Here is a 19271-nt window from a genome sequence, read left to right as displayed (position 1 = left end):
TCCCCCCTCATTTAAGGAGTAGAAAACACACAGGGTCTACACAATTGCATAATCTTCCCGTCCGAAACAGAGCAGACACATGGTGAGTAAGGGGGACTGATTGTTTCAGGGCTGCACTGTCCTCTGGGTTTCTGTGCCTTGGGGAGAGCCAACAGCTTCAGGGGGCAGCTATACTGAACACTGTCCCAACATTTTCCACAGGAGTTCGTCCTGGATGATATCTCGCTGCTGAGGGTGACCTGGGAAGCAAGGGAGGGTCTTCTAGTGCAATGCAGCTTCCGCCCTGGCCCATATGCAGCTTGCCTGTGTACAGCAATGGTCCCCCCGCCCCTCGCAGCACAGTGGCGCGGACACGTTCGCCTGGCTGGGACAAGGACCACGGTGGCTCTCCTGATAAACCTGCACAAGCGCATGGCCCAAGTTCTGGATGAGACATTCGAGGAGATTACTGCGATGTGATAAACCACATCAATGCACTATTCCGCATCTAGGCATGCATGCCTAATCCTCCTCTCCCAAAGAGCCCACACTGAAAAAATTCCTTCCCGAAAAAAAAACCCTCTTACTGGGAACCTTCTCTTCTGTTTGTCCTCCACCACGTACCGACTGCTGCGACTGGCTACCTTCCTCCTGGCTCGAGAAGAGCTCCTGGCTGCATGGCTCCAGGGATTCCGGGGTGTCTCCATCCGGCCCACCACCATCATTCCCGTTTTCCTCCTCTTCCTCTTCCCGCCCCCCACACCGGCTCTGAAGTGTTCATGGTGGTGCTTGGAGTGGAGGTAGGGTAACCCCAAGTATTGCATCCAGCTCTTTGTAGAATCGGCAGGTCGCAGGGGGAGCACCCGAGCGGCCGTTTGCGTCGCGGGCTTTGCGGTAAGCACTCCGCAGCTCCTTCACTTTAATCCTGCACTGCAGGGCATCCCGGTCATGGCCCCTTTCCATCATGTCCTTTGATACCTTCCCGAAGGTATCGTAATTCCTACGGCTGGAGCGCAGCTGGGACTGGACATCTTCCTCCCCCCAAACACTGATGAGGTCCAGCAACTCGCCATTGCTCCATGCTGGGGCTCGCTTGGCGCGTGGAGGCATGGTCACCTGGAAAGATTCACTGATAGCACTCCACACCACGCCTGGCTGAGCAAACAGGAAGGGGATTTTTAAAATTCCCAGGGAATTTAAAGGGCGGGTCACATGGTTGGTTACTTGAGGCCAGGGCAGTAGAGTTTGAACTGATGACCAGAGTGGCTAGAACAGGCATTGTGGGATACTGTCGAATACTTCTGGAGGCCATTCACAGCGCATTGGGCGGCCACACCGGCTCCGCAGCAGCAGCGCAATACTCGCTATTTCTCTCGGGGAGGTGGAGTACCTGCAGTGGTGTACCCAGGGAGATATAGCACTGCAAATGCCTTCCCAGTGTGGACAGGGAGTGAGTTACAGTGCTGGGGGCGGCTTTACAGCGCTGCAACTCACAAGTGTAGCCAACGCCTGAGTTTCATGGACTCTGGTTTAGAGAGCAGAAGCATCATTTTATTCATGTAGTAGAAGGAAAAACTAACACATTTCTTTATATTCATTTTTTGAAATAGTCTCCAAATCCCATTCCCTCACTCCAACCTTTGCCCCACATCTAGTCCCTGCAGTGTGCAGCCAGACTGGTATGTCCTAAAAGAGAGACACCCTGTAGCCTATTCACTCACCCCAGCCAATCTCTCTGACCTGAGATGAAATCAGAACCAACACCCTGAGCTGGGAAAGGTCTTGTATTTCATTCCCCACCCCCGGAGCCAGCCAATCTCCCTGCCTTGGGGCGAGATGACAGCTGGCGCCCCTAGAGAGGAAAGGCCCATATTCCATTCCCTGCCCCCCCGAACCAGTCTCTCCCACAACAAGGGGCTGGATGGGAGCTAGCACCTCTGGAGAGAGAAGCCTCTCTGCCATTGATAGGTTCAAATCATTCAATATTGTTAAAAGAAACAACTCTTGTTGTGCAACATTTTTTTTATTGTGTAAGCAACATGCACCAACACACACAACATTGCTATCATATAAAAATAGGCAAGGAAAATACATGAATTCAAAAAAGTTAGATATTTTTAAAAAGCCCATCATCTTTCAAAGTCTGCTCTTTCAAAAAGTCTTGTACAATCTGTATAATTTAGTTGGCAAACATCCTATTCTAGCCTAAGAAACATGGGAGGTTTGCATTAAAGATAGGGTTTTTTTTTTCAAGGGGCAGGGAAAGTTTTGAGGGAATACAAAATAAAATTTAAAATAGAAACTCTCCTCCAGTCTTAATGCTGAAGTCATTATTGTAACTTTACAATTCTTTGTGCAGTTACCAAAATTAGCTTGTTAAAAATCTATTCATAGCAACAATAAATGCAGACTAATTGTCAGTAGCAAAAGCAGTGAATATAATTAATATAAACAAAGATGACAGAAATTTTGCTTTATTTCTCAGGTCCTTCCTCGCTCCTTCTTGCGAACCTAGATTAACAACAATGACATTGCTATTAATTATTGTGTTCATTTATTTTATTACAGCAAAATTATCTGGTCTTTCCCACGTGGCAAATCCCAATTACATAGTCATCATAGAGGTGCTGAAGTTATAGTGACATCTGTGAGAGTTTCACATGTGAACCAATTACAGAACAAGAGATTCATAGATTCCAAGGCCAGGAGGGAGCATTGTGATGATGCTATGACTCTATGAATCTGACCTCCTGTATAACACAAGCCAGAGAAATCCCCCAAAATAACTCCTAGAGTAGATCTTATAGAAAAGTTTGCAATCTTGGTTTAAAAATTTTCAGTGATGGAGAATCCACCAGGACCCTGGGAAAAGTGGGTATATTGATCCTTTTATCTGTTTTCTTTATTTCAGTTGTCAGCAATAGGCAGGGACTGTCTCTCATCATGTGTCTGAGCAGTGCCCAGACTAATGGATCCCTCACCTCAGCGGGCCCTATACTAGGCACTAGTGCAATACTAATAAATATAAACTTCCACATGAGAGACAGGAGATCTCTGATTACACAACCATTCTGAGAAATGTCCTATTATTTCAGAGAGACAAGGTGGGTGAGGTAATATCTTCTATTGGACCAACGTCTGTTGGAGAAAAAGACCTGAAGAAGAGCTCTGTGTAGCTCGAAAGCTTGTCTCTTTCACCAGCAGAAGTTGGTCCAACAAAAGATTTTACCTCATCCACCTGGTCTCTCTAATATACTGAAACCAACACGGCTACTACAACACTGCAAACCACCATTTCCTGACTAATGGTACAACTGTGTGCATGCTGTCACCCTACGGTACTTATACAGCCTCCAATAGTAATGGCTGAGAACTTCTATGTATTTCTCCTCCCAAGCCCTCTGTGAGGTAGGGGAATGCTGTTATTCCCACTCTACAGATGGACACCCAAGACAGAGAGAGACTAAAGGCAGAACATTCTAGAGAACCTGTGGGAGTTGCTCAAACCGACACAGAATATGGTAAAGCCGGGAACGGAGCCCAAGCCCCTAACCACAAAACAATTCTTCTCCTCCTACCTCTTCTCTTCCTGCTAGTGTAGGCAGGACTTAGGCTCCAGCTACATTTTTACTAGTATGTTAAAAAACCTGCCCTAGGCGCTATTAGCCGACATTGTGATAAAAATGCCAGAGCCCGGTCTGCACCTCAAAGTATCACGTACCTCAGAGACTAATCTTGCAATCATGAGCACATTAAAGACGATGCTCTTTGCAAGCACAATTTCCAAACCCAGCAGGGCAGCGGATAGTGTCTTTGTGTTTTTCTCCTCATTCGGATCTATAAAATATGAAACAATGGTGTAGTTTGCCCATGAAAATTCATATTTGCACAAAGCCAAATATAACAATATTAGATATATGCATCATTTGTTTAATAATTTAAACCTATAACATCAGTGGTTTTTAAAGCATTTTTTTCCTATTTCTATTTATTTAAATTTTTCACAATTGTATGAAATGACTGGGGGTCAGACAATAATTATTCAATGACAGTATATTTTGAGATTCAATAAATTAAAGCTTTATAACCATTAAAACACAGATTGTCAATATCATATGTCAAAATATACCAAGTAAATACCCGTAAGTCAAACTCTAATACATTCTCAAGCAGAATTTTTCTTATGTTGCTTCCCTTACTTTGTACATTTCAATTGCTATCAGTAGAAATAGTTCTGTTGTTGGTTTCTGTGTGTGAGGTGAACTGATGTTTATCAACATTTACTGATAAAAAATCGAATCCTTCCAAGCCTCTCTCTGTGCTAGAGAGCAGGGGTAAGGAAGTGGAGCTGGCAAGGTGCAGCTCTCTTCTGCAATGCAAAATGCTTAGAGAAGGAGAAGAATCATTTGATGAATTGTCATTGATGTCAGTGGGAAATGGGCCCATGTGGAAGGAGTTAACGTGTAATAGGAATAGACCACAGGGGAGATTTTTTCCCCTCAGTCCTGTGCCATTGACGCCAATGGGAGCAGGACTGGACTCTCAGAGCTAGACTGCAGGACCCCATTCACACTGCTGAGCACTTACTCCCATTCACACCAGTGAGACTCCTTGCGTGAGTAGCTGCTCGCCAACACGAGTAAAGGTTGGACAACCTGGTCCTCTGTTTGTTACATTTAAATTACCAAACGCAGTAAGGGCCAGATTCTCAGCTGACGCTGAAGTCGTAGCTTCCCCTCCCATCTCACAAGTTGCCTGTTGGCCATAGAGTCTTGAGGCAACATAATCACACGTTTGGGTACTAACCTTCGAGGCTGGGGGTTGAAATGTTGCACGGCTCGGGCACAATGATCGTTGGAGCAGGAGATGTGAAATCTAAAAGAAAGACAGCAAACCGCACCCAAAATAAATGATTTATACAGATATATAATAATCCCACTAAACTATCTGAAATTCAAGAGCGTGGAAATTCACCCTGGGCACAGTTCTAGCCTGGTCCATAGTGCTGTGAAGTCAAAGGGAATGTGTCCTTTTTGGAAGCATATGAGTCCTTGAATTTCTGGTACAAAACATTTTCTTAAATACGAATTTTATGTAGGATTTCTTGCCATTTCCTTTGAAACAGCTGGAGACAGAATACTGGACTAGGTGAATGCACTGCTCCATTTTGACATTCACTGTGATCCTGTATGATAAATAAAAATTGAATTAATCTCAAAGGTGTATTATCTTATTCAGCCTTAAACCCTGAAAACATACCTGGCGGCTTCTCAGCTGTTTGGGTTTTCTTAATAAGTTTGCTGTTGTGTTGAACGGAGCAAGACACTAGTTCATTTGAAGACAACTTGACAATTTTGACAGCGCTGTATTTTCCACTAGGTGTGAGGATCGGGTCTGTTGCTTCAAATATAATTTCACTGTCAGAATTCATCAATATCTTTAGTTCTTTAGGGTAGAAATCTTTCGCCAGGCAGGCAGCAATGCTCTCATTTTCTGACTTCATAATGGAGACGGAGGGCTCGGAAGTTGTTTGATCTCCTGGAAAATTAATGTTGTGGTTGAAATTTAATTAAAAGATTATCATAATGGTCCCTTCTGGCATTAAAAACAATGAATAGCTTTGCCGTATGTAGGTACCTAGAGAGTACCTATTTGATAAGTACACGATATAGTCCTCTTTTAATCTAGTCTTTGATAACCTGAATAGACTGAGCTCCTTAAGTCTCATTTGAAGGCAGGATTTCAGTAATAGTAATAATAGGAACCTAAAAATGGGAGTTGTAGGGGAAAATAGCATGTGATCACTTCATTAGAAGTTGTAGCATAAGGAGAAGGAGTTAATTTTGCCCAAACAACCTTAATTCTGGCATTTGCTAACTTTTGAGTGTTTGGTTCTGCAACTATTAAGCTTCTTTATTATCAATTTTTGTAAGTACTTTGAAACCTTTCAATAGAACCTTTTTAGAAGATTGCAGAACAACACATGACTATTTTAACTATATTTTTCATGTAATTTCTCTCTGCTAGAAAGAAGGAATGTCAAACTGTCACTGAAAGTCGGACAGAAGCTGGGAATTTTTACACACACATTTCCAGAAGGACCTATTGTCTCTGGATCCAAAGTGTGCATTGCTCAAAACCACCACTACCAGCACAGACAATAAGAATCCCTGCATAGTCACAGGGTTATTTTTAATCTCACCTTCAATATGCCTTCAAAAATCTTTAATAAATTACTTTTTCTTAAATTAAAAGTTTTAAAACATCCTTTCCTGAGCGTTAAAAATCAGTCACTTACTTGGTATTAGAGAGACTTTGGTCCCTTTAAAGACAGCATTAGAGTCCACAGTGCTATACAACTGTGCAAGAACCTCTCTAGAGAAAATAGAAACAACTGCTAGGGTGTATTTATTTTAGTCTGAGTCTGCGTTAGATTATTCATCTCCAGTTTCTGGTGTGTTCTTGTGCTGAATCAGAAAACTTTATCGTTCAAAAAGTGATTTATATTTTAGATGCAGAACAAGAAAACTAGCTCAAAGAGACGTGATTCTGTTGTCTATTGCAGCCTTTGGTATTAACAGATTGAATCCTCGGTCCTGCAAAGATTTACAAACATGCTCAACTTTGGACACCCTGAGGCAGATTCTCAGCTGCTGTGAATGGTCCTGGCACCTTTGAAGCCAATAGAACGATGACAATGTACACCAGATGAGGCTCTGTCTATTACCATGTAAACTGAAACACGTGCTCAGTTTCTGTAGGATCAGGGCCTTACAGAAGAATTTCGATGCTTGACTCCCAAAATTTCCTGCTTTCAGAGACAAATTCAGTGTTTCAAAGCCAAGATTTGCCAGTGGGTTGAGAAGGATTAATTGCGGGTTCCAAAGAACAGCAACATATTATAAGTGGGACCACGTAGAAAGGCGCCACTCTGTTCTGAAAATAATAGAAATAGTTATTGATGGTTTACTTCTTTGATTTAACTCATGAGGATAAAATTATGTTTACAGTAATTATACTCGTGTACTCTACAGCATATAAAGAAATGTGCAAAGATAAAAGAAGTATTTAAAATATTATTAATAAACCAATGCAATAACATATGCAAAATCTCTCCCTTTTTCTTCACAATACATGAAAAACAAGGGATTTTAATGGTTTAATCATTAGTAAGATTTTTTGAAGAAAAAATGTTGTCAAACATTTTTCTTGGCCTTTGTGCTCTCTTTTCATGTAACTATCTCTGAAAACGTCCAAAAACCCAAGGGCGAGACGTTTTTCCTGAGGAAAAATGTGTATGTTATGTTCTAGGTTTTAGTAGATGGCTCTATGGTGTCTGTATCACTGTGTGTATCCCCCAGTCACCGTGCTAAACCTCTTTACATAAACTGTCTTTGTGGCTCAGAGGGGATTCAACACTTCTCAGAATTGTAGTCCAGAGAAATGGGATGTTTCTTGGAGCTGCTCACGTGGGTAAATGCTTCAGTGGAACCCAGCCAGAGCCCGGTTCTGAAGTGCTTAGCGGTTCAACTTTCCATCTTCTTCCATCGGAAGAATCCTCTTGGTTTCTAGCAGCATAGCACGGTGGGCACTGCTAATGCACTTGTAGTCTGGCAGACAGATTTCCATTATATAAAGAAATTTTCCCTTATTCATAGGGTTCCACAAAGAAAAAAATTGTTTAAAGCCCGTTAAGCTTAGTCAAGTCTGATCTCACACACACACACCCCACGCACTCAGACACACACGCCATGAAAGCAACGAAGGGCAAAGTTATGGGACATAATTTAACCGTAAAGGAATTCCTATACAGCAAGTTTCCATTGACAATGAGGGTCTCTGCCAGCTCACAGGGATCTTCTTTCTCCTCCGACAGAAAAGGAAAGTTACAGCACATGAATCACCCGCACAGTGTAGCACAAATCCTTCACTGCAGTCCCAGCAACATCACCATGCACCCACCATTGACATATCTGCTCAGGTTAGGTGCGTGGCAGGTTGTGTGTTTCAAGAGGAAGTATGAAGTGGTAAAATCGAACCCAATCTCACTATAATGCTGTTACCGTATTTCTGTATTTGTTAACACAGCTCTACACTGATTGCCTGATTTCCTCTACCCACCCTCCGTTTGTTAACTTGTCTGTCTGTTTCTACCTCGTGTGCTCCCTGGGGCACGGATCCTCCTCCTCCTCTCTTTGGAAAGTGCCTGGGGGTGCAGTGCTCATACTTTCAGACCTAGCGTAGCATATTTAAAGTGGTAAGGACTCACTTGGCATAACCAGGTTTTGTGGTTCTAACAATGCAAATTGATCGCTGGCACGGAGGGGCGGGGGGAGGCGGGGAGCTGGTTTGTGCAAAGAAAGCACGCGAGAAAGCAAGCATGTAGTCAGGATGGGAACTGAGACACTTATTAACCAAAGTTGTGGTAAAGGGGGCAGCAGTGAGTGAGAAAATGCTCTGCAATGCCTCGCCCCATCTGACCAAATGAACAAGTCTAAATCAACACGCTGCAAAGATGATTCTCTACCTCAGAACATTTAACCTCTTACTGCTTTTCTAAGTCAATGACAGTTAGGCAGTTAACTCACTGAGGTGCCTTTCTGCCTCTTTCGGCACCTAAATACCTGTAAAGCTCTATTCCCAGGCCCCTGTCCGCCTCTAGAGTTTTTGTCAGAACTCAGATCCAGGTTTACACACTGTGCATCACGGCAGTAGTACATAGCAGTGTCTTCAGGGTTCAGTTTGTTCATTTGCAAATATGCCGTGTTCTTGGAATTGTCCCTGGATATGGTGAATCGCCCTTTCACCGAACTGGCATAATATTTATCACTAGTAGGGGATTTCCCCATGCTGGATACCCACTCCAGTCCCTTGCCCGGAGACACTCGATACCAGCTCATCCAGTAGTCACTGAATTTGAATCCGGAGGTTTTACAGGAGAGGTGGAGAGAGTCTCCGGGTTTTCTAATGTCACCCCCAGACTCTACGAATTCAATAGTCCAGCCACCTGAGGGGGGAAAGAGATCATAAGAATCATAACATTGTGTGTGCGATAAAGTGGGGCACCTCCAGTGAAATTCAATTACCTTTTACAACTGCTGTAAAGAAAATGAAATGTATCCCGAATACCATATTTCTGAGACTGGAAAAACAACTAACAAGGAGAGTTGATGTTCTCTGCACTGAGGGCTCTGGAGTCACTCTGAGGGAGCTGAAAGCTTCAGGGAATCTCTGGCAATAAACAGGAAACCGATTTGCGTCTCCTCATTTTATAAGCAACCAACTGAACTCCATCTCATGCCCCCCCCCCCCCCCCGTCCCTTACATCCACCTCTTGTCTGGTATTTTGACTGAAAGCACCTCAGAGCCGGTTACATGCATCTCTTCTTACTTCACAGTAAAGACCTGATGCCTCAAGGAGTAGCTTGAGATACCTCATTGCAAATAATAAAAATAGTAATAAATAATCTAATCTATCGCTCGATCTATCTATCCCCATCCACCCCCTATCTATCTATCTATCTATCTATCTATCTATCTATCTATCTATCTATCTACCTATCCCCATCCACCCCCTCTATCTATCTATCTATCTATCTATCTATCCCCATCCACCCCCTCTATCTATCTATCTATCTATCTATCTATCTATCTATCTATCCCCATCCACTACATCTATCTATCTATCTATCTATCTATCTATCTATCTATCTATCTCTCTATCTATCCTCATACACCCCCTCTATCTATCTATCCCTATCCACCCCATCTATCTATCTATCTATCTATCTATCTATCTATCCCCATCCACCCCATCTATCTATCTATCTATCTATCTATCTATCTATCTATCTATCCTCATCCACCCTATCTATCTATCTATCTATCTATCTATCTATCTATCTATCTATCTATCCCCATATACCTCATCTATCTATCTATCTATCCCCATACACCCCCTCTATCTATCTATCTATCTATCTATCTATCTATCTATCCTAGTATCTGGGTGCCTTGCACATAAAATTAATGCCTATAGCAAAGTCCCTAGGTGACTTCATGAATTCTCTGCCACTTCTTCCATTTTGGGGTAAAACCTCTGCTTGGAATAGGGGTTTGGGTTTGGCTATTATTGCTTGTAGGTGTTTAGGGTCAGGAGAGGGTGTCAGTGCTGTAAGTGTCATTCTTAGATGGAAAGGCCTTTTTGAAGAGGTCCCATTCATTACAATGGGGACGATGTATCACAGTCCCCCATGTGTCCAGATCTTTCAATTTGCCGGCAGCACTCTGCTCCCAAAACGGCCACGATTCGAGGTTCTTGTGGGGGTTCAGAATTCCTCTGACACACTGTGCTTGGCTGCAAAAATAAATGCCCGTGTCTTCAGGCTTCAGGTTGTTCATTTGCAAATACAGCATATTCTGGCCATTGGATCTGGAGATGCTGAACCGCCCTGTTACAGAAGCAGCATAACGTTTAGTGTCTCCTGCCCAAAAGCTAATGGTGGCGACCCACTCCAGTCCTTTGCCCGGAGACAGCCGGAGCCAGCTCAGCCAGTGATCTCCAAAGCTGAATCCAGACCCTCTACAGGAGAGCTGGAGGGAGTCTCCAGGCTTCCTCATGTCCCCTCCAGATTCCACGAATCTAACTTGCGCCTGGACACCTGCAAAAGAAGATTGTAAGAAAGATGTAACTTTAGCGCCTACGAATCTGAGGAGTCTCCAAAGCCTTAAACAATGAGATTACCCTGGGAAGCCACCACAAGGAAAAGGAGTTTTAGTGAGAACATCCTGGTTCTGAGTCTGGGCAGAACTCTCCGGAGAGGTTGAGTTGTTTAATGCAGGTGAACAGCTGCTTCTCTCACTGAGAGCTCTGGCGCCAGAGACATGGCTGGTTTGCAACAGGAAACTCAGCAAGCTCCGACCCACGAAAGCCCTTCCCTCGGCACAGAGAGTTACTACAGCTGCAGAGCTGTGGCCTTTCAAGTGTAGACAAACGCGGACTCTCTGTTAATTTTTCATATACATTTAGGTGACTACATTGTCATTGTACTGGTGAATCAAAATACAAACTAAGAAAAGTGTATTGGTTTTTAAAAGGGAGTTCTTTTTCACAGCAGTGTGGGGCTGGAAGGGACCTCCAGAGGTCATCTAGACAACACCTGACAGGTGTTTGTATAACCTGTTCTTAAAAACCTCCAAAGACAGGGATTCCCCAACCACCCTTTATAACTTGTTCCCGCACTTAACGGTTCTTATTGTTAAATTTCTTCCGTAATATCTAACCTAACCCCGCCTTGCTGCAGATTAAGCCCATTGCTTCTTGTCCAGTGCCTCTCAAACGTTTGAATTGGTGACCCCCTTTCACACAGCAGGCCTAGGAATGTGCCCCCCCTTATACATTAAAAACACATGTTTATATTTAACACTATTATAAATGCTGGAGGCCAAGCGGGGACTTGGGAATGGAGGCTGAGAGCTCGCAACCCCCACTTAATAACCTCAGGACCTCCTGAGGGGTCACAACCCCGAGTTTGAGAAACCCTGTTCTTGTCCGACCTTCAGTGGACATGGAGAACAATTGATCATCATCATCCTCTTTAGAGCAGCCTTAACATATTTGAAGACTGTTATCAGACCTCCCCCCACCCTTCGTTTTTCAAGACTAAGCATGCCCAGTTTTTCTAAGTGTTCCTCATGGGTCAGGTTTTATCATCCTTTTATCATTTCTGTTGCTCTCCTCTGGACTCTCTCCAATTTGTCCACATCTGTTTTTTAAGGGCAGCACCCAGACCTGGACACACTACTCCAGCTGAGGCCTCACCAGAGTTGAGTAGAGCCGGACAATTACCTCTCATGTCTTACATACAAGTGCCCTTGAAATAGACCCCAGTACAGTATTAGCTTTTTTTGAAGTTGCGTCATATTGTTGACTCATATTCAGTTTGAGATGCGCTATAACCCCCAGCTCTTTTTCAGCAGTACTTCCGCCTAGCCAGCTATTCTCACTGTGTATTTGGGCATTTGATGTTTCCTGTCTGAGTGTAGTACTTTGCCAACCCAAAAGCAAAGACCTACCTTTTTTTCTGGGCTGCGTGTGGCAAATTGATTTGACCATATATTGTTTTCCCTCCTCTAATCGTTCTCTGCCTGTTTTTTCTCTCCTTAGACAGGGAGCTTCTAGGTTTGGAGGCTTAGATTATTAAAACTTCCTAGGGGGTTCAGGTGCCCATTTTCCATGAGGTGCAATACAGATCATTTCAGTGGCGGTGAGAGTGTTTAGAAAGCACATAACACCTTGTGGATGGAATAACAACAGCAAAGACAATATTTACTGGGCAGCAGCAGGAGGATTTGAGGGTTAAGACGCTGGACTGGATTTTAGCAGATCTCGGTTGTACTCCTGACTGTCGCAAACTCCTTCTGGGACCCTGGGGAGGCCACTGGGGCTGGAATTGTTAGAGGCATCTGAGACAGTTGGGGTTTGGTGGGATTTGGGCGCCTGAGTCTCTCACATCCCTTCCAAAGTCCGAGCCACAATCTCTCTGGGCTCCTGAAATCACTTACACAAGTGCTTAAGTTACGGGACTCGGGTAGTTCAACTGATTTGTGTGGAATTACTCATGGGAGTGACGTTGGGTGCACGCTGCGATCTGAGATTTCCAAAGGGGCCTAAGGGGTTAGTGTCCCAATTGCTGTGGAATTTCAGTAGGGTTCGGGCACGCTCCCTTAGGCGTCTCTGAAAATCTCAGTCTAACAAGCTGCAGGTTGTACAATTCCAGGCACAATGGAGCCCGGATTCCTATTGGGGCCTCCACCAGCAGCAAAAATAATGTTTTGCTGCCCTCTAGTATTCGTTTTTAGCATCTCTTTTCTTACTCTTGTTTGTACAGTTGGATTTAAGTCCGATTGTTCATTAGTAAGTACAGGAGCTTCTTTGATTCCTCTGGAAAATCCCGTTTTCTGACTTCCCGCATAAAACATAGACTCATAACACGGTGCCTGTCTAAACTCAATCCAGAAGAGTTATGAGAGACGTGAAGGAGTGAAAACCTAATGTAAAAAATTAGGATGCTAAATTTATTTATCACTGTGTAAATGTGTCTATTTCTTGTGCATCTGCTGCCCCCTGCGGGCTATTGGGGTGTAAAAATAGATGGATTTGGGGGCTAAACCTAACTGGTTTTGAACCAGTGCATCTCTCGAAAACTGACACACAGTTATGTCCTCTGGCTTCTTACCGGTTGTCTGCAAACGCAGCAGGTTTTGAGAATATTCTGGGGTATGTGGAAACATCCTCGTTAACTGAGACTGCAACTTTTGAAGTAACTTTAAGTGTAGCACCTGGCATTACGTCTGCGATTTTCAAAGAGGGCTAGGGGATTTGATTGCCTGATTCCCATTAATTTCACAGGGAATGTGGTGTCCAAATCCCTAAGGCAGCTTCCACGGGTCCCATAAAGAGATACTGGACGTCCTTGTCCCAAAGAACAACCGATTAAGTATGTGGCCCAAGTCAGTTAGATGTGCAAATTCAGTTGGAGTTGCGCATCTAAATCCCTTTGAAAATCCCATATTAAATCTTTCCATACTCACCTTACTACCTGTGTTCCTTATACCTCTTCCATCTCCATCTCCCGCTGAGTAGTGGACACCATTACTATTAATCATAAGAGTAATGCTGTGATTTAGCGCCTCTCCCAATGTATTTCCCCCAGTCCTTCAATCGCCCATTTGTTATCTAGTCTCCTTCAAAGGGTGAGAGTCTCACTTCTTCCTACAAAAATAGCTTTGCTTTCATTAAGGCAACATTTGTCACCTGCAGAACAACGAAACATCTGACCTAGCTAGTCGTGTGAACAGAAAGGTATATGTGTGCCTCTGTTTGACCTCTTTTCTGTAGTAGTCTGAGTGAGAGAGGAAATTTGGTGTTTCTCCAGCAGAGGGGGCGATTGGCTCTGTACAAAACAGTTACACAAATGTCAAAAAGAAAAAAAAAATCTCTTCTCCATTCGGTACCTCCAGAGACAACAACACGGACGACAACAGAGCAAAAACTATTGTTCGGGACTCTCAGGCGGTTTAAATTGTCAGTGGAGCTACAGCCACAAACATGGCACAGGCACAGAAAAAAGAATCTGTCCTACAAAATCTCTTTCATATAAGCACGGGTATCCCTAACAGAGATATAAACACAGGTATTTTCTGAAGAGCGTAGAGTGAGGATGATCCTTAACATCCCCTTGAAGGCTGGCAATAAAAACTGCAGCTCTGTTGCCGAAAGACAGGCACAGAACACAGCTGTTCTCCAAAGATTCATGGATTTTAAGGCCAGGAGGGACCACTGTGAAAATCTCGTCTGACCTCTTTCATAATGCGCTGGCTCTGGAATGTCACCCAACGTTTTCTGCGTCAAGCCCATAACTTCTGTGTGAGCAACGGTGTAACTCTGGGAGAGACATTTAGACTTCGAGTGAAGGAGAGTCCACCCTTCCCCATCACCCCTGTGCACTCTCATTGATGTCACCGCTAGCATCCAAATTTTCAAAAGTGACTGGGGATTTTGGATGCTTCACTCTTTAGGTGCCCCTCTTGAAATGCTTAAAAAGGAGCCTGATTTTCAGAACGTGCTGAGTCTCTGATCCCATTAAGATGCCTAAATTTGGGCATCCAAAAATTGAGACGCCCCAGAATCACTACACAAATGTAGACTGAGGGCAGAACTTGGCCCACAGAAACCTAACCCTAAAACACTGGCAACTTGTTGGCCTTCCACATTATCAAAATATGTCACTCTCACTAGCATGTACCTCAGGCCAGGAACCCAGCCCTAAGAGGAGACACAGTTTAGTATTTTACTGTAGAGAAGACTGAGAGGGGACATAATAGCAGTTTTCAGGTATTTAAAAGGGTGTCATAAGGAGGAGGGAGAGAACTTGTTCACCTTAGCCTATAAGGATAGAACCAGAAGCAATGGGCTTAAACTGCAGCAAGGGAGGTCTAGGTTGGACATTAGGAAAAAGTTCCTAATTGTCAGGGTGGTTAAACACTGGAATAAATTGCCTAGGGAGGTTGTGGAATCTCCATCTCTGGAGATATTTAAGAGTAGGTTAGATAAATGTCTATCAGGGATGGTCTAGACAGTATTTGGTCCTGCCATGAGGACAGGGGACTGAACTCAATGACCTCTGGAGGTCCCTTCCAGTCCTAGAGTCTATGAATCTATGAATCTATGTATTCCTCCCCCCCCCCCCCCCCAAGAAATACCAGTCCTACAAAGAGTGTACAAAACGTCAGAACTGCTAAAGAATTGCAGGCCACATCCTCGCTGATAAGAACTGACTGATTTAACCACAGCTGAAATTCTTGCTTTGAGCTTTTCCCTCATTCTACCTATGAGATCTATCACCATATTGGCTGTCTCAGAGTTCACTCACAGCACACGCACAAACATGGCAACTGCATACACACGGCTATTGTGACTTCCTCTTGAACCGCCCTCTTGAATCCACTGCCGTCTTTAAAAAGTATTCAGGCCAACTGAAAGCCAGTTGGGTGGCTTCTTCCATTCTGACTGATGGCTGAAAAAATTACTCGAACCCATGTGTTAATTAAACTTTTACTGATATTATTATGTAAGTACTGCTTTTCTTTCTTTCTTTCCTCTTATCTTCTAGCTACTGTATATATTTCTCTCCCTTTCTTTCCTATGAATTCTAGTTAACAAAGGAGTTCATTAGAGAGACAAAGTGGGTGAGGTAATATATTTTATTAGATGAACTTCTGTTAGGGAGAGGGACAAGCTTTCAAGCCACACTCCATACAAAGAAGTCAATGTTTTGTTTTGTTTTGTTTTGTTTTTTCAGTGAGTTCACACCTTCTATTGGTTGTAGTAATGTGGCAAAATAGGCTACCTTCTTCAGACGTCATTGCCGTGTTAAGGTGACATTCATTCCTTATAACTAAACAGTTCCTTGTAACTCATGTTTTCTTTCTTGATATTCACAGGCAAAGGTGTTCTGTGCAATCAAATAACACAGACACCCTCAGCTCTTACGGCGGAGATTGGGAACCAAGTGAAAATATTTTGCAATTATGCTACTACGTATTCCAATCCTGATTTGTACTGGTATCGTCAGCTCTCTGACCACACCCTGCAGTTCATTCTATACAGGGATAACTCCCGGTCCCGGGATGCGGACTTTGTCAAGGGACGCTTTGCTGTGGAGCGTGATTTAGCAGGAAAAACCTTCCACTTGGTTATATCTCCCGTGGGAAGTGAGGACGCTGCTTCCTATTACTGTGCCATCAGAACCACTCTGACACAGCCTGACTGCAGCGCTGTACAAAAACTTCCGGAAAGGCCCCTCCTTTGCAATCCACCTCCTACACCCTCACATTTCAATGGGGTTACGCGCCTAAATGCCTTTGAAACCGGAGCGCTAAGTGGCTTGCCCAAGGTCTCACACAGGAAGTCTGTGACAGAACAGGGATTTTCACTAAGGTTTCCCAGTCCTAGGCGAGTGTCCTAACCATTGGGCCATCCTGTCTTTACACGCAGTTTTCAGGCAGTTTTTGTACCTCTGTCACTACACGCCAGGAGAGCTAAAGCAATACAACCCACTCCCGAGCATGCAGTTATATCAGGGTAAAGATGCTTTTGTCAGGATAGGTTATTCCCATTAATCTACAAGGATTTTAGAACAAATCTAGTAATAGAGGAACAAACCCTGTGTGTTGCCCAGCCCTTAGAATTCAGCCTATGTCGTGAAGAAGGAAGGTTTCGATTCCTTCCAAAGCTCTTGTTCAAGCTATAATCTTTGTCATGGTAATACTGGGTGTTCTCATTATCCATAGAAATGCCCAGGGCTTTTTTTCAGTCCTGCTAATTTCTTGACCTCAGTGAAATCTTGTGGCATGGAGTTCCGCAGGCCGATTGTGCACTGTGTGGCAAAGCATTTCCTAGTGAAACCTCCTGCCTGACACAGGACACAGATTTTCACCCTGCTATTCCTGCAGTGGAAGTGAATGTGCTTGCCTAATAAATAAGTGAAAAATCATAAACCAAGGCTGAAATACCTAAAAGGGATCTCTCAGGGCATCCAGCCTTTACTCATTACCCTAAAGGAATTGTGTTTAATACACCATAAGCAATTATATAAATAGGGTCTGTGCTGGGGGCTGGGCAAAGGGTTGCTGATTCAGCCCTCTGTCCCGCCAGGTCCCAATTAGGGGAATAAATCAGAGCTGGCTGGAGGTAACCTGGCCCTACTTGGGGAGGCAGAGACAGCTGCCGCCTGGCTAGCCTGGGGCTGTAGAAAAGCTGGAAGCCAAGGGAGGCTCAGAAAGAAAGGGAAAAGGCAGGGGCTGGAAGCAGAGGGGTAGCTCTTCCCGGCAGACGGTGAAGGGCCAACTGTATGTGGTGAAACGGTGGTGGGAACAAGCCTGTGAACCCACTGCACCTCTGGTGACTAACCCCAGGGTCTCAGGGTGACTTTGTGAAACTAGCAGAGGCAGGAGCCATGCGGGCGGGGGGGGCTGCCGCGCTCTGCTACAGCGTCTTGAGCCAACGCGGTCTGGGTCTCAGTTTCCTTTTTCAAAAATGGCTGCTCCAGCACCCTGTCACCTGCTATTTTTCTGCCGCTCAGCACCCCTTATTGCCACACTGGGGCACTGGGGTCAGCACTGACTCTGGGGGAGCCCCCACATCATTCCCTGCAGCAGGGCACCCCCAGCACAATGGGGCTAACATCTGTCGCACACAGCGCTCGGAGGAGAGAGCTGTGTCGGCGGTGCAGTGTGTTCTGGTAGGGCTTTGGGGGAGGGGGTATTTGGAAAATGCCTCGTGCTGCCCTGTGTCCTGTGTGGGTAGGCTGGCTAAGGGCAGCTTGTGCTTGGAGTGGACGGGGGTGAGGTTTGGGATGGTCCTTAGTTCCTGTGGCAGTTCATTCCCCAGTCCCAGGTCAGACACCGAGAACTCGCTGGTTTCTGCACGGACCGGAGTGATCATCCTTATGACAGATGGTTCCACTTTGCCAGAGGACCCCAGGCCTCACTCCAGAGCTGCAGGCTCCTTTCGGTATCCTGGGCCGCTAAGCCCCAGGGAGCTAACGACCGAGACCTGCCCCATAGCTCACCCTACAGCCCAGCACCGCTCAGCATCGCACTGGGTCAGCCCTGACTCAGAGCCAGCATCAGAAAAACATCCCATCACAGACGGCGGCGGTTACAATGTTTTTCTGAAATGAGCGCGAGGTTGATGTGTTGCATGGCGTGACTAGCTGAGCGGCTGTCACCGCAGCATCCGGCCTCGTTTGGCCGCCTGCTAGTAACTGACATAGCGCAGGGGAAGGATGTGGGGGAGGGGGTATATTTTGACTACAAATAACCCTCTGGTCTAGGTTGCTGTAGCAACTGTATCATCCGGCAAACCACCAAAAGTTATTTCCTCCCAGTGCCTTCCTGTTAGCAGTGAACCGAAAAAAACAACAAATGTTCTCTTCTGAACTTTATATTTTCAATCTCTCTATCCCCATAAATACCCATCTCTGTCTCTATCTCTGCCTACCTATCCCCCTATGCCCCCCTCTCTCTCATACACACACACACTATCCCCATACACACCCATGTGCGTGCATCTACATGTATTTTTGTGTGCATCTCTGTGTCTCTTTTTGTAGGATGGAAGAATATCCAGAATATTTTGGTTGGAATTTTCAAAGGGACCTAAGGAATTAGATGCCCAAATCTTATTGAAAGCTAGGGGGGTGGGGGCGGTGTGCCTTGCTCTTTGAGGCCCCTTTGAAAAATCCAAACTTTAACTATGTTACTTTTTCTTCATGATACCTCCATGGTTAGATTGTGAAAAGTGTTTACGTGGATTAGGAGCATAGTCCCCATTGACTTCAGTGGACTTTGTTCGCCTAACTACAAAAAGAACAGGAGTACTTGTGGCACCTTAGAGACTAACAAATTTATTAGAGCATAAGCTTTCGTGGGCTACAGCCCACTTCTTCGGATGCATATAGAGTGTAGCCCACGAAAGCTTATGCTGTAATAAATTTGTTAGTCTCTAAGGTGCCACAAGTACTCCTGTTCTTTTTGCGGATACAGACTAACACGGCTGCTACTCTGTAACTACAAAATGCAATTTTCAAAATCCCACCCTTAGTGATGAAAGTGGGAACAGTTTTGTGCAGTGTTTTTCTTCCAACAAGTCCACAGACAGATGAACTCAATTCACAGAAATTCATGGCTGTAACCCCTGGATTTCTGGACTTCAGTGGCCATTGAAT

At 44.5% G+C, this 19271-nt stretch overlaps 1 gene segment (V, D, J or C); it reads right to left on the bottom strand.

Moving 5' to 3' along the window:
• Nucleotides 1-2069: 2069 nt before the first annotated feature.
• On the bottom strand, nt 2070-13272 carry LOC128846191 (T cell receptor delta constant-like). The segment is given in 6 exon segments: nt 2070-2490; nt 3701-3816; nt 4786-4854; nt 5239-5517; nt 8687-8986; nt 13218-13272. Coding segments are annotated over 6 exon segments (849 nt in total).
• Between the last annotated feature and the right edge of the window lie 5999 nt (nt 13273-19271).

This window comes from Malaclemys terrapin, chromosome 12, assembly GCF_027887155.1.
Source record: "Malaclemys terrapin pileata isolate rMalTer1 chromosome 12, rMalTer1.hap1, whole genome shotgun sequence".
NCBI lineage: Eukaryota > Metazoa > Chordata > Testudines > Emydidae > Malaclemys > Malaclemys terrapin.
The sequence above is the reverse complement of the archived record's forward strand: the minus strand, read 5'-3'. Positions and strand labels throughout refer to the sequence as shown.